At 37.5% G+C, this 26,667-nt stretch overlaps 1 protein-coding gene across 1 annotated transcript in view; it reads right to left on the reverse strand.

Moving 5' to 3' along the window:
• Positions 1-590: 590 nt before the first annotated feature.
• The window catches only part of LOC126758104 (sex peptide receptor), a 122,826-nt gene continuing 96,749 nt past the window's right edge, over positions 591-26,667 (reverse strand). Inside the window, exons 5-7 of the mRNA XM_050472136.1 lie at positions 22,634-22,764; positions 19,109-19,170; positions 591-2,976 (exon numbers count right to left, since the gene is read on the reverse strand). Of these exons, the coding sequence (XP_050328093.1) occupies positions 2,247-2,976; positions 19,109-19,170; positions 22,634-22,764 (923 nt within the window). The 3' untranslated portion in view covers positions 591-2,246. The remainder of the gene's footprint in view (positions 2,977-19,108; positions 19,171-22,633; positions 22,765-26,667) is intronic.

The following is a 26,667-nucleotide window of genomic DNA, read 5'->3' on the forward strand; positions in this document are numbered from 1 at the left end:
AATGTACTGTAAACTAGTGTAATTAATCTTCCCTATTGAATTTGAAGTTTCTGAATTTGTTCTCTAAAAAAGTGGAAAAGTTGGAAATGGGTCAGCCTTTACATAAATAAGTTTTGTTTTGCATATTTTAGATCAGTTTTACTACTTTGAATGCTTCAAATTACAAATAAAAATTAAAATTTATTGTTTTCTTGTATTTCTAAAACTTAAAACCTAAAATGAAATATAATTATTTAGAAAAAAACAAAAACAATTAAACGATTACAGTAACTTTCTTAACACGAAAAGAAGTATTTCCACACTAGAGAATAAAGAATTATAACACTAACTCGTGCTGCTCGTGTGTTTGAACATCTGCCATAGTTTGTTCGATTCACTGGTGAGTAATGCTTTTCAAATTTAACTTTAAAGCAAATTATTATGAATATCATATTGCCTCCGTTCTGTACAAATACTAAGAAATGCTGAATCGGAATTTCACGCTTACTTATTTTTGCAGTTCGAGCACAGAATGCATACTCTCACCTTAACTAAATTTTTCCAGCTATCACACACACCATTTCCAATCATAGATAAAACTCAAATTCAAGTAGATCGTAATTCACACCAGTTTGAAATTTTATTTCGCAATTCAGCGCAACATTTACAATATTTAGTTTGATTTCTATATTTAGACTTATCGCAGCTTAAAAGTATTCGTAATTATTTCATTCCATTAAAATCGCATTCCATATCCGGCCAGTGCAACAAAGTTATGGAATTATTATAAAACACTACATATTAAAAATTATGCCAGAGTTGCATGCTACCGCCACAAATTCTGCTTACATCCTGCTTGTTTTTGTTTATGGGTTAGCTTTTAGGTAGCTAAAACAAGTATTTACAATAATTGAATGTTGCAGCAAGCAGAAATACTAAATTTTAAGTTGCTTTGTTTGTTTATATTTTTCGTTAAAAAGTAGTTTTAGCATTTACTTACAGCCTTGTTCATAACATATACATACACACGCTTAATGTTAAGATTTCAACTCATATTACTATATAACGTTTAGATATCTATGTGTGTGTGTGTGTGTGTAATTGGTACATTTAAAACGTAACTAACCGCACTTAACGGTTATACAGAGACACACTCAACTACCTGCGCAAGCACAGGCTCATCGCTAATCATTTAAATCGGTAAACGTAGGGGCTCAGCAGGTTTACAAATTTAAATGAGTATTCGTTAATTTCCTCGCGACTTGCCACTAACTCTTACTTGCCTTACAGTTAAAACACAATTCACTATAATTTCAAGTGCATTTTTGTTTTTGTTTTTCTTAACTATAAAATCTAAGAATTTCATATTTAATTTTTTACATTAAATTTGGTATTTAATCCAGCTTGCACAAGCGTTTAATACGAACTAAACAAGCTAAGAGTAAAAGCGCGCTCACGCCGACACTTGCTGCTAAGTCGTCTGAGGCGTAAGCCATCAGATTTATATACTTATTTGCACAAATTATAATTTCTATTTATTCCAGCAAAGGCTTACTTAGTCGCAATTGCATTGAACAGCTTAGTGCAGACTTAATATATATATTTTTTAAGGAGTGTGCTCAGGTTGCTATGTACACAAGTAGCTGGCATTGTGCTGCTGTGGTTTAAGGCTTTCCATTAAATTAAGCCTTGAGCTAACAAAAGGTCTGTTGCGTGTGGGAATTGTATTTACATTTGGCTTGGCAGCTTAAATATACTAAAGTGCTCCACAGATATAACAATGAGAAACTTATAACGGAAAGTGCTTAGCAGACATCGATTAACTAATTTCGAGCTTAGCATTTACTTAATATATGCCAGTAAGTATGTACAAATAATTTTATGTTTTCACAATACTTTTGCATTTAAATCAGCTTAATAACACTTTGCTTATTAATTTATTTCAATTTCTCCCAATTATGCTGTGTAAAAATATATTTTGAATACCTATGTATGTATGTATTTCCGCTACTAATAACCCTTATGTGCAGTTATACCGAAACTTTGGCGCGCTCGCCGTCCTCATTTAGCACTCTAACCTCATTCCGTGCCACCTCTTGTGCGGCCACCACCACCACAACCGACTCTTCGGCTATAATATCAACGTTCGTTTTGTATTCGCTACGCCGTCGCGTTTTATTCGCCACCTTAGCGGCCATCGCACCATTTCGCCATTTGCTCGCGCCACCAGCAGCAGCGCCGCGAAACGGTACCCACATCACCATTTACTAGAGCACAGTCTCATTAGTGTTGGTGCAGGTGCGTGGTCCATTAACAATGGAGTATTTCGATGAAGCATCCTTTTTGGTGAGAAAGCGACCGAAAAATATATCTTTGAAGGTTTCACGAAATTGCCGCGACATGCCGCAGTAGATGCCGAAGTTGATCGGATAGCTAACAACGAGGAAGAAGTTCGTAAACATTATGGATATATTGGCCATGCGATAATTCAAAAATTCGCCCATTAACGAGGAGAAGATGTGCAGTACCGTCACCACTGCTATGGGTATTTCAACAGCTAGAAAGACCGAGACCACCGTAATCAGCATGTATGTGGTGCAGTTGCTGTCGCGCACCTTGCGGCTCTCTACTTTCTTATTATCGCGGAAGAGCGCTTTGCGTCGTTCCTTCGCTTCTTCCATGGCTTGCCAGAGCAGCACATTCAGCGTGACGAGTAAGATGCACGGTACCACGTGCACGAATACTACGCGAAATAGAAAATATATGGAAAAGTAGAGGTCTTCGCCGACATAATTGTATACCCAATCGGAGGTTTCCACATGGCACACCTCCGTTTGCTGGCCGTTCCATTCGATGGTGACCGGGAAGTAGGTGCGATCGAAAAACCGTGTCAGCTGATGCAGGAAAGCGGCGAGGGCGATGTAGATTGTTGATCGTTTGACGCGTGGCATGGTGCACCATGTACGTGCCATGGGCGCGTGACACACGTAGATGTATCTATTGAAAACAGAAAGAAGAGGTTGGTGTAAAAAATGTTAGTTATGGATTTAATATATGGTAGAATATGGTGTTCAATTTAATTAAATTATAGCTAACTTAATTAAAATAATATTTCATCTAAGAATTTCTTAAATAGTTCAACCAATTTTAATCAAAATTATGCAGTAAAACTATCATAATTTTAGTTTTCTATTTTAATTTTTGATCACGAAAGCTTTATATCCTGAGCATTTTGGAGCAGTTTATACTATTTCAATGCCCTACAAATCATAATAATTCGGGGCTTACTCTATCCCCATTAAATACAAAATATCATGTTTCTTTAGACTTCCAAAAGAGATATCATAACAAATACTCCAGCAAATCCGAAGAATTTATTCATTTTTTATCGTATTCTATCAAAAATAGAAATCGGAGTTGAATCTAAAAACTTCAACTAATTAACATATGCCTAAATATATTGGTTCAAAATTTAAGTGCAAAACGGAAAAAGTTTTCATGAATGCCAAAGATTTTGCGAGACTAATCGTAAGAATTGCGTGAATTCAGTATCACTTTGCAATCATTCTCTCAGAGTTCAAATGGCCTTGCTAAAAAAATATTTCAGCTCGCATTGGACATAATACTTATGGGATATACTATATATTCTGGTGTTACCGTAACAAATAAAGAATGGCTTAGTTCAGGTGTAACCGAACATTTCATACTCTCACAATTAATATCTCTCAATGGCGGTGAAGTATTGGCAGGTGTTGACAAAATTTTCGGAAAATTAAAAAAAAATATTTATTCACTCGTCTAAATTAATGTTGTCGTCTGCAAAATAGTTCCCATTCGATTGCTTTGCTCCAATCGTCGAAACACTTCTCAAACTCGATTTCTGGAATATACTTTAACTCTTTCACCGATTTAAGATTCACTTTATTTTTGGAAACATACAATAAAAAAATAAAGTTTTTGTATATTATGGTATCTCCTAATCACCAAATTTTAAAATTTGAAGGAAACATTTTACGCCAAGTGAATGAATTGTACGGAATTATAATAAAAACATATGGGAAATTGCCATGGTCATAGTCCGATTTCGTTTATTTTGCGAATGTAACATGAAAAGTTCCAGCTAATGTTATACACCACATGTGGTTGAAATTTATAGAGTATCTCCTATGATTTACGATTTCTCCCAAAGGTGAGCGGTGACATGCGCAGTGTTAACTTTTACATCGCTTTCTTTGAAGCCCCTAAATGACATATTATGTTAGCTATAAGATGTAGTTTTCAACTTAACCATTAAATCATAAGTTTTCGATTAACAACATTTTTTGGGAGCAACAACGATCCGATAGCTCCCAAATCTTTTAATTTTTGCTGAATTATGGTTTGCACAGTCGACCGGACAGACAGTCACTCGGAGTTCAACTCGTCTAGTCATCCGGATCACTTATTTAAGTTAACATCAAACTTAAATCAAAAAGAAAAGTAAAGTCCTCTATCGACGAACAAAGACCAAACTCTATACTAAGTCACTCATTATTCCCGTAGCTATATGGTGGTGAGACATGAACAATAATATAATCAAATGAGTCAGTCTTAGAAGTGTTCGAGAGAAAGGTTTTGCAGAAGATTTACGGCCTATAGAAAAATAAGAAGAGGAAGGCCTCCAATCCGTTGAAGAGATTAGGTAAGGAAGGTCCTTGCTGCAATTGGTATCTCCAATTGGCGCCAAATAGCGAAAAGAAGAAATGACAGCTGCGCTGTTGTTAACTCGGCTATAACCGCGTAAGCGGTGTCTACACCAATAAAAAAGAAGAAGAAATTAACTTAGCCCTAATTGTTTAATTAAAAGTTTACAATCTTGGGTCTTTGGTGGAGTTCATAATACCACCTTACCGTATGAGTAGAAAACCATATTTCAATATTATATACAAGTATATATTCTGTAGCAACATGTTGTTCACCTAAAGGTTGTATGTATCACCTAAACCTAATCGAGATAGATATAGGGTTACAATTATCTGTCTGTATTTCTGTCCAGCTGATAACCCTGCTCACTTCCCATATAACGGTACTGTTAAAATCTACTAAAAGCGTGATAAATCAATAACTAAATACGCCAGGGACGTTAAATATTACACCCAACGGGTCCTCTAGTGATTAATATATTAACCAAAGTATTAATTTCTAACTTTTTCATTATATGCCTCCCTGTTGCTTTAATTACAACTGAATCTGAAGCCACGAACAACGCTCGATTTGTGCACCTTTGATTCTGCTTAAACAGCTATCTCAATTGAACGAGCTATCTTCGTAGTATGTACAATCTTTCATTGAACGATACTTTAGTGTAATCATTATTTACCGGCATACAAATGCAAATTTCGAGATGCGTTTCTCAGAAGGACATGACAACGACAAAAGGCCGAGTAGCTGTTTATAACAACCGCCAGCATACTTCACTTCATATTCGTTTTTTCTCCAAAAGAGAGCAGTGAGTTGGAAGCCTAGAGTATAAACGCGATAGCAAGTAAAAAGGCTTTGAGTAAAGTATTTGTAAGCGATCAGCCAACATGTAATGACATTGACAACTTTTTCCATTCTCTGAGGTCAACTTCAATGTGCAATTTGCTAGTAAAGTACCACATAGTTGATGTTGTTGTTGTTGCTGTTGTCATTATTGCAAATATACATGCTTGTAGTTAAAGATTTCATGATAACGAATAGGCTAAACCAATTTTATGACAGCAATGACTGTCCGATGGGGAGCGATTGACAGTCAAATCCATAAATGAAATGCGTAAATTATTCAGAGCATTGAGTAGGAATGTGGACTGTGGGCTTTGGGAATTGCTTATGTCGCTGGAAAAAAGGACATGTTGAAAACTTTTGTCGTTTTTCTTTGTGCATTGACTTTGACATCACCGCTTACTTGGTGCTCCTAATGCTAATCATTTCTTTTGTCCGTATAAGAGGATTTACTATTTTGCTATCTAAAGCCCAGATGTTACGGTAAATATACTTGTGTACGAGTAAGACGAAAGTATGATTTTTGCGCTTGTCTGAAGAGTTTCTGCAGAAATATGGAAAGCTGTTTTGCATTTGACTTATTAGCCCAAAATAACAAGTAGCATTGATTTGCTCTCAATAATATTGTTCTTCAATAATAATAAACTCCCATTGTAGCCCATTCTAACTTTTCTGTAGAATTTTACTGAAATTTATATATAAAAATATGGCTTTCGCTATTTTTGAATGTAATATGTGAGGAGTAACTAAACTAGAGTCTAGCTGCAGATATGCATTAAGTGCTTTGAAAATTGACTTCAATAATATTGTGTAACAAACACTAGGTGGCAAATTAAAATGTAATTGTTTACGGAAGAAGAAATTACTACAAAAAAAAAATTAATTTAATTGAAAGAGAAATAATTTTTCTGCCAGGTGTCCCCAGTGTCGTATCATCACTAAAAGGAATGAATGGACGCAGCCAAGTCTAATATATATATTTTCGCTTTAACTTTCAAAAACAACCTCCTTGGTTAATGTAAAACTTTAAATCGTTTAAAAAATTTTAAGATTACATAATAAGTATATGAGATATCCACAGTTGAGTAACATAGGAGTGAATAATAAGAAAAGCGCAATACAGAGGAGGAAGACTTTATTTAAAATCACTTGGTTTTATAGTACGTAGGTCCTAACATCGACTTTATCTTGTTGCATCGTTTGAAAAAACGCACAATTTTAAGATCACATAATAAGATGGATATCTCATATCCACAGTTGAGTAACATAGGAGTGAATAATAAGAAAAGCGCAATACGAAGGAGGAAGACTTTGTTTAAAATCACTATGCAAGTTTAATAATCTATCTTCTTGGTGGCAAACATCATATGACGATGGAGCAGACTTCCCATATTAAATCGCCTGAAGAACAACAAAGCGGCAGGGGCCGACGGATGCTTTGATTTTTCGAATGGAAAGCGCCCAGCAAATATGGTCAGGGATTTCTCCGAAAACAATCTGTAATAGTGGGATTAGCTTGAACATCGCATATGAGGTTTTATCGAGCGTATTGTGTGAAAGATTAAAGCCTACCATCAGCAAACACACACCACCTCTTCGTCAAGAGCAAATCTGCCTTTGTCAGCAGGAAAATTATGCGGCGATGTGTGAATTTGGTATCCCCGCAAAACTAATACGGCTGTGTAAACTAGTTGAGTAACACCAAAAGGTAGAGGGCGTTATACCAAACGTAGCAAGGCGAATGAACGAGCTTCTGGAGAAAATAGTTCGAGCTCAGAACTAAATAGAGAAGGTCCATCCTTTAAGAGTGTCGGCCTCAACACCCGCGCCGTTAGAGGCTGGACAAGGAAGCAAGAAAATGGGTTCGTGAACGAGGGCAAAACGAAATATCTCCTGTCATCAAACAAACAGTCGTCGCAAGACTAGGCTCTCACGTCCCTGTTGACAGTCATAACTTTGCGTAGATGTTTTGTCTAGACTACAGATATGCGGTGCTACTTCGGATGAGTAGAAGCAAAGTTCTCTCGACGAACAAAAACCAAACTCTATAAGTCGCTCATAATTCCCGTCCTGCTATATGGTGCAGAGGCTTGGGCGGTGACAACAACCGATGAGTCGACGTTACGAGTTTTCGAAGAAAATTCTGCAAAGATCTGCGACAGAAATCGCATTTGGAACGATGATCAGATATACGACAGTTCATCAAGCACGCTGGCAGATATGGATGCTCCAGCTTATTCGACGCAAGCAGAGGAAGGTAAAGACCAAGTGGAGAAGGACCTGGCTTCGCTTGTATCAATTGGTGCCACGTAGCGAAAAGAAGAAACGACTGGCGCGCTGTTGTTAACTCGGCTATAATCGCGAAGCTACGCCAATTAAGGAAGAAGAAGGTCGCATGATGAAGAATGAAAAGCGCCCCAAATACAGGGTTTATCCGAAAAGTAATAGGACTGATTTTGTTCCGCCGCGATTGTACTTCGGAACGTGCGCGCACCGACTAGTTTCGGTAGAGGGCGTTCCTAGCTAATGAACGAGCGACTGGTCAGTTGTCTCCGAGCACCTGGAGAGTCAGAACAAACATTTCGACGTGAGTGGTGCAAGTCGAAAATGCAGTGTTTGTTAGACTACAGACTACGCGATTAAATTCTATGGGCAAATCTCCGACAAGATATCGCACCCGAAGCTGGAAGAGGTCGCTGATGAAGACTGGAAGAATTGAAAACGATGCTCATAGTCTTTTTTGATATGAAAGGCATCGTCTCAAGCACCACGACGACGCCCCGGCTCACACCGCCTTTCTTGTGAATAGCTACTTAATCAAGGCCGGGATCCCAACGCTTCCGCAGCTTCCGGAGAATGCCTTCCGTGACGTCTTCAACGCTTGGAAATTGCACTGGCAGCGCTGCATCGACGCAGGAGGAGCCTATTTTGGAAAGTTTTAAAGAATTACAACAATTGGTTCAATTCAGTCCTATTACTTTCCGGACAAACCCTGTACAAATATTGCACAAAGTAAGAAGTCAAATTGCTAGAAGTGACAATGAGACCGAAACGGCACGGATATATCAAGATACTCTTATTTGAAATGGGTGTTTTAAACATTATAATAAAATGGTTATATATTTTTATGGAACCGATGTTGCTTAAAAGATACTGTGTACTCGCAAATTGTAGATAAAATGCAAAAAATATGTTCATCAAAATATTTCTTTTTGTCGCCTTCAAAATAATCACCACCAAATGTAATACACTTATGCCAACGATTTGTCCAGTCCTCGAAACACTTTCCATAAGCACTTTTTGGGATGGCCTTCAGCTCCTTCAGCGATTTTTTTTTTTAGTTTTATCTCTTCGAGCGACTGAAAACGGGTTCCACGGGCGGCAATTTCAGTTTGGGAAACAAAACAAATCTCACGGAGCCAAATCTGGTGAATACGATGGGTGATCGATGGTACTCATTGCCCTGGTTGGCTTTAAATACGGTCACAATCGTGATTTGATGTGAAGGTGCATTATCATCGTGTAAAATTCATGAATTGTTCTTCCACAATTCCGGCCGTTTTCGAAGGATGTTCTCACGCAAACGCCTCAATACGGCCAAATAGAACTCCTTATTGACCGTCTGTCCTTCCGGAACAAATTCATGATGCACCAAACTACGAATATCGAAAAAACAATGAACATCACCTTGATTTTGAGCGGCTTTAGTCGTGGTTTTTTCGGTTTCGGCTCGTGTTTTCCCTCCATTATTTGTTCCCTCCGATGATTGTTGACTTGTTTGCATGTCAAACTCATAAATTTATGTCTCATCGGCAGTCATAATGTTCTCCATGAGTGTGGGATCGGAATACCCACGATCAGGCATGTCCAAATTCAACTTTGTCGGAACAAGTCGAGCAAGAACGTGTTTCATACCCAAAATATCCACTAACTTCATTCGAATGGACTCGCGAGAGATGCGGGCCTCTCTTGCCATCTCCATTTGCCTGACGAGTTTTTAATATTTTCAACAGTTGAAGAGGTTGAACGTCGTCCAGAACTATGCATTTCTTCAACGATCTCTCGACCGTCTTTGAAGGCTTTATACTACGCGTAGGCTTGTGTTTTTGATAAAACTGAATCACCGTAAGCCTTTTCCGACATTCACAACTATTCCGCACACAAAATTTGAGACAACTTATTTGTTCGATATTTTTATCCATTGTAAAAATCGCAAAGCACTACTAGGTATACCGACTTAAGCAACTGCTGTAAACACTGATTCACAGATCGCGCTCATATTTGGCATAGTAATTAAGGACAGTCGCAGCAACTTAATAAATAATATTTTTTGAAATATCATTTTATTTTGAAATATCATTTATTCGGGAAAAATTAAATTACGATTTCTTGGGTACTTTTTTGAGGTAATTTTTGTGGGATGGCACTTCAACGTTGATCACAGTTTCGAAATTTAAATTTTTAATATGAATTTACTTTCGTTGGAACTGTATACCTAACTGAATCTGGAGACATATGCCACCAACGACTTGCACCCAATGGCAAAGGCTTTGTTAATTTTTCTGATTCATCAGCTAAATTTTAGTGGTTGGATATGGACGGTTCCGATAAATGAAGCTGCTCATTTCAGATTGGTATCTCAAAAACTTGGGAACTAGATATACAGGTACAGACAACAGACAGACAGATGGACAGACAGGCATGACTAAATCAACTTAGCTCATCACGCTGATCATTTATACAAGGTGCGTTCCAAAGTAAACAGGACAGGAAAAAACAGAACAAATGGTTTTTTTGGCAAAATCGATTTATTTTATTCAAAATAGTCTCCTTCTGCTTCAATACAGTTTTTTCCAAAAGCATGTCGAACGAGTGTTTTAGCTAGTTGGCCAGTATGGCCGCCAGTATGCCGGTGCAAGCCTTTTGAATGGCCTCTACGTCTGCATAACGCTTTCCTTTCATGGGTAAATGCATTTTTCCGAAAAGGAAGAAGTCGAATGGTTAAAATGTGATTTTTGCTCAAATAATCGTCCTTCGAATGTTGGATTCTGAGCAATTTTTGGTCGTCTGTCAATTTGTGCGGAACAAACCGTGCACACACCTTTCGTAAGCCCAAATGTTCGGTCAAAATGCGATAAATCGATTTTTTGGATGTTCAATTCCATTTCCATGAATTTCATTGATGATTTCAGTTAATCTTTGATGAATTCACTCCCAGTTTCGATGGAATCACGGATTTTGATTGGCCCACATCACTTCACTTTGAAAACGTTGAACAGACTCGTGCACTCTGCTACGGGATAGGCAATCATCGCCATAAACTTGATTCATCAATTGAAACGTTTCGGTAAAAGGGGGTGCTAGATTCAAAAAGTCCTGTTTACTTTGGAACACACCTTGTATGCTTATTTTCTAGGGTCTCCCACATTTTCTATTGGATTTTACAAATTCGTGACAAACTCATTATACACTATCCCTCTTCAGCGTACAAAGATGTTTATTAAGAATATAATTTAGTTACGACTCAATTTCGCTAACTTCTGAATTATATTAAAAAAAAAAGTATAATATTATTAAATCTGTACAGATACAATTTGTTCGAATAAAATATTAAAAGTTTTAAAGCATGCTCAATATTGTCTAAAGCGCTCAATTTTTTTCTTCGTAGAAACACTTTTAGATTCTGTCCACGATTTGAAGCGATTATGGAATTCGCTTATATGAGCACCATTGACTAGTTCTTTATATATGTATGTATATTAGGGTGATTCAAAAAAAAATTTTTTTTGTTTCGTTTGGGAGTCGGAAAAAAAGGTTCCTAGGACACCTCTAATGAAGCCTCTCCAAGCATGTGTTTTTAATTGTAACGGGAAGGTCCTCTTACATACAGTTTTCTATTTTTTCTTATTATCAGATAGAAAAATTTATGTCTCGCTTCCAACTACTTGAAAAAATATCTTGATCCTTAGATTTTGTAGGAAATTGAATGCTCTACAAAAAAGGTCTATCATGATTTTTCGTAAACCCAAACGTTTGAAAGATATTGACAGTTAAAGTTTGATTATTTTTGGGAAAATTTTTTATTTCTTATGAATTTTATAACTCAATGAAAAAAATCGTTATGAATGATGAAACTTATAGGTTTTTGGAAAGGCTTTCTTAGAGGTGTCTAGGAACCTATTTTTCCGAGTACCAAACGAAAAAAAAAAAAAAATTTGAATCACCCTAATGTATATACAGTTCTAAGAAGCACTTAGCTCGTGGGGTTTTACTTAAATCCGCAGCACATTTAAACATTCAGACTTTTTACCTTTTGTTGTTAAACAAATCCTGTGCGTAAAAACACACATAGACACTTTTTTGAGTCGCCAACTAATAGCAGTAGCTTTAAGCAACGTTTATTCTCTCGAATGAAATAATACATAAAAAAAACTTTTTTTTTATAGCTTTTATTTGCTTTGTTTTATTTGGTGCTAAAATCTGTTTGTTGCTAGGGTAAAGAATTCACTAGATTTTATTATTTATTCAAAAACTTCCAGCGAAACCTTTCAGCCCCCAATAAACAATGACTGTACTTATGTTTGTTTAATGTTGCTTTTCGCCCATCAGATTTGCCATAATTTATCAAAGCTAGATCTGGCAAACTTGCCTGTGTTGAAATGTATGTCTGTCAAGTTGACTTTCAGTTTCCTTAAGAGAGTGAAATGGCTGAGACTAATTGAAAACGGATAAAATTTCACGTAGGCTCGCCATTAGCGTAACCCCACTCATGTCAGCTATAAGACCCGGTTGCTTTGTAAGTCACTTGTAAAACTGTAATACTAGCGCTTGCCGCGTTCAATATGCTTTCAGCACTCAGCTCACGTCAAAGCGTTGAAAAGGGTTAAGTGAACTCTTCGAAATTTTCGCTTGTAATGTTCAAAGTACTTGAATTTGTTGCCAACTAAATTGGTATGCAGCGAAATTTATGGTAGGGGTTGGTCGCGGTAGCGCACACTACTTAAAATTTTGCGTTTTGGATGTACGCCGAAAGGATCCTATTTAGACGCAATTGAAATATATGCGCCTAATATCCTTTTTGAGCAGCTTGCGCCTGCTGAAAGGTGAAAAGCAGCAAATAATTGCCGGAATGTAAACGAAAGACGCCTCGCAAATAGCAAGGTACGCGTCATGGCTGAGCAGACGGACCCTACCGCGTTCCACTGTTTCAAAAATTGCGTAATTCTGCCAGTCATTCCACAGCTGCTCTTAGCCGCTTTTGTTCAAATAGTAATTGAAGCGTCTCTTAATTACAAGTACTTATAAGCAGCGCCCAAACAGCTTGTGATTATCATTTGCCAGTCCCCTTCTCGCGGTCATAAAAAGAGCATGGTTTAGGTAATGCGAGCAACTGTTATATAAGTGGTATAAATAATTTACTGAGTCATTAATTAGTTTGTATAAACGTATACTCTTACACAAGCTTTCATTGTTTTATTGATTTTTTCTCGCATTGTTTTTGTTTATCGAAATGGAAAATTGTCGTTAACCAACATTTATCAATTGAATGGTTTATAAATTACATAATTCATGAACGCATGTGCGCATGTATGTGTGTGTGTTTACATGGATTCATGCTTAATGACAATTAAATTAATATTTATTGAGTTTTATTGCTGCGCTGCCGATAAACGGATTGTTGGACAATATTTCAATTGCTAGACTCTTGCAATACATATGAGTATAATATAGTGTTGTTGTTTCTTAATTTATGGAGCGGGTTTTATTATATGACGCATAAGCCTTTATTATGCGTTTAGTGGCAGTGTCTCCTGCAGAGTTTCTCCTTAAAAATGAAAATAAATATTGAGGAAAGTTTCCTTCCGCAAAAATTGGGGCCTTATGTCAGCGATTCTCCTCCAAGGCCTCAATCGTCTCGGTCTTATTTGCGTAGACAAACATTTTCCCATAACCTCACAAGAAATAGTCCACCGGTATTAAATCGTACGACCTTCAAGACCACGCTACAGACCCACGACGGAAGCTTATATACTCACTAATAGTTTCCTTGCATAAATTGGTTATTTCGTTGGTTTTATGGTATTTAACCCCGTCTTCTTGGAACCAAAGGTCGTTCACAACAGCATTCTCCAATTCAAGCACGAAAAAGTCATTAATCATGGCTCTCCTCTCATAGAGCACAGTAAATAGTGGGTTCTTGAACTTCATTGCTGAACCAAATTGTGTTTGTGAGAATAGGAATCGGTCGGAGGCCATCTGTTTGGGCTCATTCACCGAACGTGTGACGCGCTTTGTGGTCGTTCGGCTTAAATTCTGGAACAAATTGGATATTGTAAGCCAGCTAACTAAGACACTTTCACAAAATTTTCCATAAAGTGTATGGACTCATTCAGTGCTCGGCTCCTCATCAGCAATAACGTCTTCGGTGCACACTGTATGACGTCTCTGATGATGCGCATTATCCACTAGATTGGAAAAACCGATCCACTGTTGCTCGAATTAAGCACACGATGCGTCGCGCGACTCGAACCATTATTTCGGTAATAAAAATGCACGATTTGCAAACGTTGTTTCGGACTTAGCCTGTTTATTATGAAATGTTACATCAAACTGGGTATAAATCAAATAACAGCTTTCAAAAAGATCAACTCCGAAAAAAGTATTGTCTCATTAAAAAACCACACGTCTCTTAAGGGTTAAAACCCTGGTCGACTACCCAATACTTAAATCTTTTGTCACAGAAGACTTAATCAATTAATTTCAATCTAATCATTGTATTGGATATACTGATTCTAATGGAAGGTCTGAACGAAATCTACATATAATTGTTTTGTATTTGACCATATTACCATGTTTTCATTGGTGTTTTATTATCTATTACAAAGAGAAAGAATTTGATGGAATTAGAAATTATTAGACTTATTTCTCTAATTTATAAACTCACACAAATGAATGTCAAAGAAATATTATTCCATAGTGGCTGCTAAGATAGGAATTAGGGAATAGAAGTTTTCAACTGAACCATTTAACCTTAGAAACGTGAGTTGGGCACTAAGCGCCCATTCCCATTATACTCTCGCAACAAAGTTGCTAAGGAGAGTATTATAGTTTTAGGATGTGCAAAATCGGCCCTCTGCCACGCCCACAAAATGGCGGAAACCGAAATCCTAAAAAGTGTCATAACTAAGCCATAAATAAAGATATTAAAGTGAAATTTGGCACAAAGGATCGCATTAGGGAGGGGCATATTCAGACGTAATTTTTTTGAAAAAGTGGCCGTGGCCCCGCCCCCTACTAAGTTTTTTTACATATCTCGGAAACTACTATAGCTATGTCAACCAAACTCTATAGAGTCGTTTCCCTCAGGCATTTCCATATACAGTTCCAAAATGGAAGAAATCGGATAGTAACCACGCCCACCTCCCATACAAAGGTTATGTTGAAAATCACTAAAAGTGCGTTAACGGACTAACAAAAAACGTCAGAAACACTAAATTTTACGGAAGAAATTGCAGAAGGAAGCTGCAACCAGGCTTTTTTTTAAAAATTGAAAATGGGCGTGGCGTCGCTCACTTATGGACCAAAAACCATATCTCAGGAACTACTCAACCGATTTCAATGAAATTCGGTATATAATATTTTCTTAACACCCTGATGACATGTATGAAATATGGGTGAAATCGGTTCACAACCACGCCTTCTTCCAATATAACGCTATTTTGAATTCCATCTGATGCCTTCTCTGTATAATATATACATTAGGAAATGAAAATACAATTCAATACTCAAAGTACACAAATTGATCTAATCTAATTAATTTTACAGCAAAATAAAAAAATATGTAAATGACAGATAATGAAATCTCGATTATCACTTTATCATGCTAGAGTATAAAATGTTCGGTGACACCCGAGCTTAGCCCTTCCTTACTTGCTTTTATATTGAATTCCTGGGGTTTAGGCAGTCCGATTTGACCTATTTTCAGCGTAGTAATAAATTATAATTTTAGTTATAAATCGGCAAAATTTTAGGTATATAGCTCTTAGAATAAAAAACTAACGGTGTTCTAATGGTGAGTACGCTATATGTGACTTTGAGCACTCAGTACTCATAATATTTATTTATATATTTTGTATGAAGAAGCGTAATTTTCCAAAGGTGTTATTGATTATAGTGCATTGCTAATTAGTTTCGCGTAAAATTTTCAAGCAAACAGCTCATTTTTAGTTGTGACAAATATATTTTTTGTAATGAATGAAGAATTGGCGATTTATTTGATGAAGAAAAGGAGAATATTTCAAATTATTTGAATGCTAATGATAGCGAGGATGATGATTTCAATAAAAATATCATTCTGATGATGGTGGAAGAGAATGTGAATTTGATGGTAAGCACGAATCGATACCCCGTGACCAATTGGACTTCAGAGATGATAATGCTCAGACCATTATGGCTATTGAGGGTAACCGTGGAGAAAATATTGTGGTCAGGGAAGAAGCAATCAAACTGTATGGTGGTCAAAGCCAAACTAAAAAACGGCGATCGGAACTGAAGAAACGACTGGCGCGCTGTTGTTAACTCGCCTATAATCGCGTAAGCGGTGTCTACGCCAATTAAAAAGAAGAAGATGTCACTGCATCGGTTTGAGCAATACGACAAATTGGCACCTATTCGTCATGCATTATTCTTGGCGAATTTGACGATATTATTCATTCCAGGTAAAGAATTGACCGTTGATGAGCTGTTACTTGCAACAACAAACGCAAAAACCAACTATCTACTTGCGGGCGAAGTATATTTGGGTGTATTATTATTATATTGGTATTGGGTGCAATCTCGTTATGAGACTCAGTAACCGACATTTGGACAAGAGACAACTTTTTCACAAGCTATGACTAGGCGGAATACCACCTTGGTGGACAAAATAAAAGGCAATAAGTTGCAACTGCCTCCGAAGAAAAAAAGGAGTGTGGTTGAATTTGTGTTTTGTTCAATTGAAGCAGAATCAATTGCTGGGCTTGCAATGTACAGGCTGTTTGTTCTTAGTCATCCTCTGTAGAATACCAATAAGTCTGAAAAGCGCAGAACATTTTTGAAAGAACTCTCAATGGAGCTAACGCAGAAACAATTAAAAAACCGATGCAAAACAAAAATTAATTCTACAACTAAAATTTCAATGGACAGGTAGGCTTCACAATTTGTTTCAAATCGGCATCCTTACCACTTCGATATATATGAATAAAACTCTGTATTTATGTATATCCTTAATAAATAAATTCTATATAACAACGAAGTGTTCTGAAACTATTTCATTACCGTTAAAAGCCTATAATATTTGATTCTTAATTCAAATACCGACTTATCCAATTTCTGTATTTTATCAAAAATAATAATAATAAAAAATTTCCTTCACTGCATGAGCATATGCATGCTTTTAACAACATAGACCGCTCTTGTGTTATGTTCTGCATTTACTTTACTTCTGCATATCCTGTTTTGCTTTTGCGAGTTCCGGAAATACCCCCAGCAATCTCGCTTTTATACAATTCGGCTTGTTGTTGCTCCAGAGAGAATCGAAAAACTGAAAATGTATGCTGCATGTGATATTTTGTTTGTGTGCTTGTCCGACTGTCTGCTTCTCTTAATGGATGTTGTTAAGCTGACGACAGCAAAAACAACAACACGACATACACCAATAATAAAGTCAAATTTCCGCCGGCCGCACAGTATGTGCACGAGTAAAAGGCTTAAGAACTTTTTTTACGAGCAAGAAAACTTGTGTAATCTACCGAAGCTCATGCATATGCACTTATATAACTGAATTGGTTTTGGCTTTATTTGAAAACTCTTAATATGTGACAGAGGTTAGGTTTTCCTTTTCTCTACAGTAAGCTATTTGAAATGCTGCCTTTGAGTAGCGGTAAGGAGCTCATTTTATGGTGTTTCATTAAAAGTGTTATTTTATGTGTTTTTTTTTTTTTGCAGGCTACGCTATCTAAATTGGTAACGCAGTTTTTCAACTGGCAAAAAGGTTCTGGCGAAACCAACAAAACTTAAAATTGCCCAGCTGGATGCTACAGGAAACCAATTTTGTTGAGATAGGCAACTTTTATTGGCAGCGCAACTTTCCTAAAATTCGACAGATATAACCACATATTAATAACTTTGAAAATAAAAAAAAAATAATATATAAATGATCAGTATGACGAGCTGAGTTAATTTAGACCATGTGCATCTGTTTTTCTCCCTGTCAATCCATCCGTCTGTTTTATATAAGCGAACTAGTCTCTCAGTTTTCGAGATATCAGTCCGAAAATTTGCTCACAAACTTTTCACCCCAAGAAGCTGCTCATTTGTCGGAACCAACATGGGATCACTGTAACATATAGCTGCTATACAATCCCAACGATCGGAATCATTTAAATCTCAACAGTTCGCATTTCCATATTCACAAAGAGATGGATATTTCATCTCTAACTCTTGCTTACAATAACAATGAAAGTGACCCCCAATTTGTGAATAACATTATCACAGGTGACGGTGGATGGTTCTTTGAGTATGAAGATGAAAGACAATCATTTTGAGACGACAGAGGTGATCCAAGCAGCATGCACCTCGGCTCTCGAGATTATTCCGGAGACGGCCTTCCATGACGTCTCCAATACTTGGAAATCGTAACATATGCTATATAAGGTACAAATCGAGCCAGTATTTGTATTTTTTTAAGTATACTTTTTTATAATAAATTCACCAAGCCTTAGGTCGTTTTTTACATTTTATTTATTGACATAAATACAAATATCTCTCAACAGTTTCCTCAATTTTCAGTCCATATCAATTTTGAATAAATTAAATGTTATAGGACCGGATATCGTCAATTCGCTTTGCTCTGCCTTTGAATTTCATCTACTCCAGCTTTTACCAAATTAATAACTCTAATGTGGCATAAATAAGCTTAAGAATAATAGACTTTTGGATTGAGACATCTTTTTCTGTTTGACGTCCGTTTGAAAAGAACTTAAGGAGGCGAGTTAGTTGCAGTAACTAAGAAAATGTGACAACTCAATTCGTTTATGGCATTGTCTCTGTCATTCTTTGATATATTTTATGTCCATACTTTTAATATAAACTGCCTTAAAACTTCACCAAACACGATCCGGAGATTCGTCAGCTCTTTGGACGAGCTGTTCTTGGCATTTACGGCTTGCGCTGTGATCCGCGAAATAAAGAGACTCGCGTGTTTATGAGCGCACTCCCAAGAACCAATAGTTTTTAATAAAAACATTTTTAAAGACATTTACCATTTCTTATCAAGAATGGATTTCATTGTAGATAAAATCACACAAGGTCCTTCGCAGGGGTATCCGGGTCCCTTATGCTTGCACTAAATAAATTTTATATGTTTATTATATGAATTTGCCGGCACTTTAAAACACACTCGCTCACGTTATGGAAATTTTATTGGCATCACCAATACATGATGCAAAACACTCAAGGGACAAGCCAAATTTTACGATCTAGCAATTCAATATCAAAATACAATACTTTTTTCATGACACAATATTTGCTATATGAATAACATTTATTACATTTTGTGCATACATACCTTTGAATAGCCAGCGCCAAGGTTAGCCAAATGGACGCCGTGTGGCAAACAGCAGGCATAAGCTAGAAACATGTCAAAAATAAACCATCAGTTGATATTTTATAGAAAAAATTGCACATCTAACAAAAAACCATGCATAAAATGACAATTCGTTGGTAACAATGAATTGAGAGACGATGTTATAAAACAACAACTTCATAACGGAGGCAAATAGTTATGTACTATGTATGTCTATATATTCATATGAGAGAAGGAATGGATATGCTGGCAGCGGGGAGTGTTTTTGAAAAATGAAAACATGTAAATATGAAAGCAAAAAACAGACATACACGTACATGCATATGTGTGGGATGTGTACGATATATTCAACATACACTGCTCGTACTTGGGTATATGTTTGCACAGAGTGAACAGGTAAGGCAAATATTTGCAATGCTGTTCCCTGAAGTTGACAAAGAAGGTTGTATGCTCAAATGTTATACAAGTTTTTCAATTGGTGTGTGTGTGTGCGTTTGATTTCCACAAGCATATCTCTATGCAAAAAGTGACGATTTGCACATTTGTCTTGTGCCCCGTCTAGTGGATCTATCAGACTTGCTAAAGGAGCACTTAGAATAAGCCCGGCGTTCAACTATATCCATAGGTTCATATGTTGATATATATTTATATACATATATAGCTTATGTGGTACATATATATATATATATATATACTATATAACCTTATATATATATATATATATATTCTTCGTAGAATAACATACTAACCTAAAATCTTTATATCTCATCGTCTTTGGTTCGATTAAAGACTTGTTGTATAAAAGTCGGAAATAAAGAAGGCCAAGAAAGTTTCGTGGAGTTCCTTAGGCAAAGGCGTAGAAGGCTGTCACGATTCTTCAAGGTTTAAGAATCTGTAGAAGGATGTCTCGCATCGAAGGGCTTCAGAAGCCTTCTTAGGTCTTCTGGACGAGCGCCACCTTATGTGGATGCTAAATTCGTTCAAACCATTCAATTCCCTGGGACCTGATAGGATCATACATGCGCAACTTCGGCGAACGGTAAAAATGTTATGCGGTTGATTTGCCCCATCTAAGCGAACTTCGTTAGATTAGACCATATTCCCGGGCCTTAGAGACAGGTAATGGTGGTGTTTATCCTAAAAGGCGGTAAGAGCTCTCATGTGAATGCTAAGAAAGTCCTGTTATCCTCTCCTCGTTTCTGCTAAAGACGCTGAACAGGCTTATGGACCTGCACGTCAGGTTCAGCATACCGAGAGACGTGCTACTGGGGACATGCAAGTCGATAGGCACTGCAATGGACGCCGTTGTGCCATGGCTGGTGGAAGTCCTTGTGCATAAGGAATACGCATTGGGAACATTTCTCGATATTGGAAAAGAACTCAACATTGTGCGGCCGGAAGCGGTAATTAGTGCTTTGGATAGGTTTGAGGTTGAAACGAAACGTTGTGCTTTGGCTTTAAGAAATCGAAGTTAAGCTAAAAACTGTTTTAAGGTGTATTCATCTGCTGGAGGGCACACACGCGCTAAATAGTTGGAACAGCTCAACGAGCACTTCTCATTGGCAACAGTTATACACTACGTACAACACCAACGCTATCACTAAAAGCCATTATACATACATATAGAAACCTTGGACATTGCCGCCAGATCCATGCTGAAAAGGTTGCTATCAGACTCCTGGAAACTAGACAGGTTAAGGGTGCCCAGTGAGGGTGAGGGAATTCCGAAATCCTATCCCACTTCAATTGAAACCCTAAAAATTCGGATCACCACGTCGCGGAACCTACTCCTACCGGCATTTTCTTCGCGTACATACCTCCGAGAGATATATGGGCTCTTTTCACGGATGAATCGATTCTATCCCATAATTCTGAAGTCTTTTTAAAACAGTTTTATTTGCAGCCATTTGTTGTTCAGTTTCCCTGTCGAATATTAAATGTGTTGATCATATTTGGCTCTTGTAATGCTCAAATTAATATTTACAGCAATGCAAATAAAGGTTGATATCCTTGCGTGTAATAAACCTTCAATTTGCGTCTTTCTTCGTGTTCGACAACGTTGAGCCCCTACTATTTAAACACCTTTACATAACTATAGCTTTGGTTAGGTTAGGCCAACTACTGGTCAAACACGCGAGTAGTCTTGGACATCTAGAGACTCTTGTCCGTCGTGAGGCCGACAACTTCTAAGTATGCATGCAAAAAATCGACGGATATCGACAAAGCGCCTAGGGCCTGGCAAAAATATATTGAGATGGTCACTGGGTATGGCAGCCGAGATGATTCAGCCTTGATCTGGCGAAACCTCAACAATGGTGGAAAAAGTGTTTGGTTGTTTTCACCTTATCTTCCTCATTTCAATTTTAAACAAGTGGCGCTCTCCAAAATCTCTAGCCTCACCTCGAGTACCAATAGGAATGTGTCCAATTAGGACGCTTATCATTGTGGCTTCGTGAGCTTTGTTTAGAGATACCAGTTCAGTTGACCTTTTATGTTCCACTCTGAGCCAGAAGGTTTTCGCAAGCCCACAAGGTGCTGATTGCTGACCAGCACTACTGAGATCACGCGAAGCCTATAAATCGAGCGTCCGAATACGCGATGACTCGTTCCCATCGTAATGGAATTTTCAATAGGCGTCCTTTCTTGCAAGCTCATCTGCTTTACAATTTCCGACGATTGCGCCGTGGCCAGACACCCAGACAAGTTCAGTATGTTAGTAGCTTGATGCTACTGCTAGTGAGGTCATACATTCCTCGACTAGGTTAGAGCTCACTGTCATCGAGCTCAAGGCCTGCACAGCAGCTTTGCTATCAGAGTGGATGCATACCTCCCTAAATTAAACTGCTCTTCGGAGAAGTGCATCTGCTGCTGCCTTGATAGCTGCCATTTCTGCTTCAAAGACAATACAGAAGTGTGAAATAAGAGTTGATTGAGAGCTCCCGGCAGAGTTTAATAGTTATTGACTTGAATATATCTCTTGAAACGGATTTTTTGAATCATTTACAGACATTTTAGCCCTGGCAAGTCGCACTTTGAACGTATTTTACTCGAAACAAACTTTTTTTTACAAAAAATCTTAAATGTATACATGGAAATTGATTACTGTGTTCATAAGCCTAGTATGCCATCAACTATGCGGAAAAGTTGTTAAAATTTAATATTCCGTCTCTTAAAAACAGTTACTCTACCACTCGTACATCAGCCAGAAGGAAGTCTTCTCAGCAGGAGCGGAAGAATATTGGCGAATAAAAAGTTTTATTTACCAAAGCTTAAGGCATCAAGAAGAAAGGCTTCAGGCTACCTGCTCAGTATGTTAACATACGCAACGATACATACATACTTGTATAGTACATACACGCATACAAGAACATCTACGTCGGTAAGTGTAAATGCAATTAAGTGCTTGCAATTTTTGTTAAATGACATGTTGACGTCGCCTATAAAAAGGCGACAACGTCGAGCACTCATTAAAAGCTTCATTGTCACTGACTTTTGAAATTTACTCACCTCGTTAAATATAGAATATGCCAGACACATCGATACCGGATGCAACGGCTTGTAATGATTGCCGAATGTGTACATATACCAGAGTCCCGGCGCCGGAAATATCACTGTCAGCATATCACATATCGCCATGGCTGGAAAATACAATTAGACAAGTGTTCAAACGTGAGAAGGCATAATTAGTGGAAAAATGACAACTGGCAATATCTATTTTCAAATATTAATTAGATTTTCATATTTATCTTCGCAAGTTGTATGATGAGTAATTAAATATCGGGTGTACTTATCACTTTACCGAAATTATTAGAAAATTAATTATGAAAGCATAATTTGACATAAAATAGATGTGAGAGGTGGACCTCACAACATTTGGTTTTTTATACTTATAACATATGGTGTACGAATGCGCATATGATTCTAGTCTAATCTTTATTGTATAGATAACTATGAGCAGATGATAGAATTTTGTGTAAAGAAGTATGTGTGCTCCTCTATTATTGCTATATCTCACAAAAAACTTGTTGTACCATGGTGCTCATTTCATATATTTAGTTAAATATTATATAGAGGCATGTAATTAATGCGTTCGATTGGCCAAACTGTGGAAAGTGAAAGCGAAACGAACGAATAACCACAGAACGCCGAATAGTCTGGTCGAAATATAAACCGTTATAAGACTTTAATGAGATATCCCTATTCCCCCTATCTATCGAGTTCAACTGAATAATTATTTTATTGTTTGAGGGTATATACTAGTTGAACGGACTTTTTGGTGTTGATGCCAATGTTCCATTGGGTCAGCCACGGTTCTAGAGCATTCAATTGCATATGCAGTTTTCTGGAAGCCGTCACTTGATGATAGCAGTGCAACATCATCAGCATTGGTTGCTGCCATTGTGGTGTCAGAATTGACCACTGGAAGGTCTGCTTCATGAAGAATATGGAGCACAGGGCCGAGTATACTGCCTTGAAGGACGCCAGCACGAACAGGTCTCAAATCTGACTCAGTATCACGACAAAAAGTGGAAGTGCTTATTCAGCAAATGGTAATGCCGGTGTGACTGCTCAATTACTCAATGCTAGTAAAACTATTTCTAGTTTGAAAACAAAAGGTGTCGCCCCAAATTCGAGCAATTTGAGTGGAGCTACGACGAAGGTGTGAACAATTACATTGGCGTAGTGAAAGTCTTTTCAAGAGTCAGGTCGGGGAACAAAATAGCACCGGTGTGGTTTAACTGCACGCTTATCTCTCCTAAAGCAAGAATCTAATCACTAATCTAAATTACTAGTTTATATTTTATTTTTTAATTCAAACGCGGTATTTAAAGCAGGCTTCAGAAAGCTGCTGTGATAGGCAGTCAAATTGTCGTACGTACTGAGAAATTGCCAGCGTTTTGTGATGAAATGAAAAAAGTTAAGGACTAAAGCTTTATCAATATTTGCTGATACGAATTTTTCTACATCCAACCACAAATTCTGAAAAACAGGGCAAATTTGGAAGAGAAAGTCCAGCTGTTTCCGAGCACGTCTGACACAAAACTACCATACAGAAAATCTTGAGCTCGTAGCACTGTTCTCTAAGCAGGCGGTAAAGTACGAAAGTATTGGTGGGTAAAAATACAAAGTGGATGACTGACGACGCACCTAGTCTTTTAGAAGACCTATTGTTAAACCAATGAGACTATTCTGTCATTATTATGTCCCTTCTGCACCATCATGTATTTCTGCTGAAGTTCATCAATACAATACGTTTTATATGTGCAACTTCTAAGGCATCGTTAAGAAACCCTCGAGTGATAGTTGCCTTGCATTCGCTTAGAAGATGATTTATGTTGTCTTCTAGAGTTCATATGTCATAGAGTTCATATGTCATACTTTTTGAACTTTAATAGTCGACATGTACCACGTTCGCCTGTTTGTTGAACAAGGTAGAGACTGACTCCACCGAGACTCAGCAATATTTACATACTATATATCTAGATGTAGGTAAAGGCATATAAATTTCCTCTTTTCCGGTGTCTATTTGTAGAATGATGCCTGCTCCGGTTAGTTCATCTACTTCACATCGGAGTGGTCTGGTAGTTGGAAGGTGATTCCGACATCTACTTTTGCGAAAAGACACCACTTTTCAGAGAATTATATAAACCCATCCATGAAGATGAATATCCCTCTCTCCCTGTAAACCTCGCCCTTTTCATTATTGGATAATACTCGATCTAGTAGACCACGTCTACTAGCTGAGAGTTTATATAGTATGAAGAAAGTGAGAGTCGATTCGGCGCCGTTCACAGCAACTCGGACTGACGTGTGGAACGACTTGACGCATCTTACGTCGAGATCTTTAATTGAAAGCATACAAAATACAACTTGTGAAAAAACTGAAGCCGCTCGACCTTCCCAAGCGACATCACTTCGCTCTTTGGGCTCTTAAAAAGGTCCAAGAAGATCCGAAGTTTTCGATCCAAATTTTGTTCTTTCTGGCTCTGTAGGTATGTTAACAAGGAAAATTGGCGCATTTGGAACGAAGAGCAATCTGAAGAGAAAATTTCTCGTTTTGGGCCGGTCGATTGGCCACCAAGATTGTGTAGTGATATATAATGTCTAAAGTTTATGCGGACAATTCCGCTTCGATTCAGGCCTTGGAGCAAAACATTACGCGTGTCAATTACCAGTCGAAATGCTCAAACGAGTCATAGTTGGACTCAACGGATGGACCATCTGAGACGTAGGCGCGGCCAACATTTGAAAGGGATCTTCAAAAAATAAATGCCAAAGAATAATTTTTTTAATAGGAAACCTCGAGATGAATCACTGTATATATCAGAAATAAGACAGCTTGGAGGAAGGCGAATTTGAAAAAGTCACGCACAAATATCTTTCTACCTGAATTAAATGCTTGTAGTCGGTGTACAGTCGGTGGCGTTGGAGGGCACATTAGACCTTAGGTCGCGGTGCAATCCTCGTATAATAATCAGTGGCGTTTATAAATAATTTCGGTCAACCGGAAGCTAAAACGAAAATCGAGAAAGCACCTAATCCGATTTTGTGAAAAGGGAAGTTACGACATTTAGGCTCAAGTGCCTCGTGGTGTAAAGTCGAGTCCGTCATTTGCAGTAAGTGTAACCATAACCACATGCCAACAGTTGACAGAAACAACAACAACTGTAATTAAAAATCACCCATAGCAACACCGTAAGCCGTTATTTACCTTTCATGGCTACAGATGGGGGCAAATATGAAGTCGTCAGTTTCGGTTGTGCTGTTCCGCATGGACACTGCGGAATTGTTAAGTTTGTGTGCTCTTAAGCTACTTAACCGAGTGTATGTGTTAATGAATCCGAGTAATTGTGTATTCGTGGAATTTAACACCACTCATTGCATTATTTTATGTTATATGGCAACCACGGTATCATAAATTCCCGTGTTCCAACACTTCCAGCTGTGGAGTTTACAGTTAGCACAAGTGCAAAGCATTTTTGTACAACAACAAAAGCAACAAACTATTTTGCGGGCGTATGTGATGGATATGTATACTTTAAATTTTATTACTTGAAAATTGCTCTGAAACTCCCTGACGCTCTCTGGCTGATGCCATTTGAGTGCCGCATTGTAATTAAATTTCCTTTTGCCTTATGCTTACTTTAGTCAGAGTCCTTATTACTAGCTTTAATTTTGCGTAGTTGCTGTGTGTGGGCATTCACAAAGTGTCGGCGTCTCTTCATTACCCAAGCAATAGTTTAATGCGATTCATTTTCGATTCAACTGAGTGTGAAATGCAAAATGCGAACAACATTTAAAATTGTCCAATTAATGCCATCAATGTTATTACAGGCAATTTCCGACTAGTCGCCTCATTTCCCTAACGCTCTTCCGGCGGTAATTTCTCTCAATTTCATTATTTATGAGCCCAAAATGGCTAATTAACTCAACAACTCGAGTTGCATGGCATTTAATGAAATTTATAGATTTCAGATTTATTTAAATATTTCACGTCGCTTCACCCTTTACTCTTTGTTTTTCAATCGAACTCTTTCTTT

Source organism: Bactrocera neohumeralis, chromosome 5, assembly GCF_024586455.1.
Source record: "Bactrocera neohumeralis isolate Rockhampton chromosome 5, APGP_CSIRO_Bneo_wtdbg2-racon-allhic-juicebox.fasta_v2, whole genome shotgun sequence".
Lineage (NCBI taxonomy): Eukaryota > Metazoa > Arthropoda > Insecta > Diptera > Tephritidae > Bactrocera > Bactrocera neohumeralis.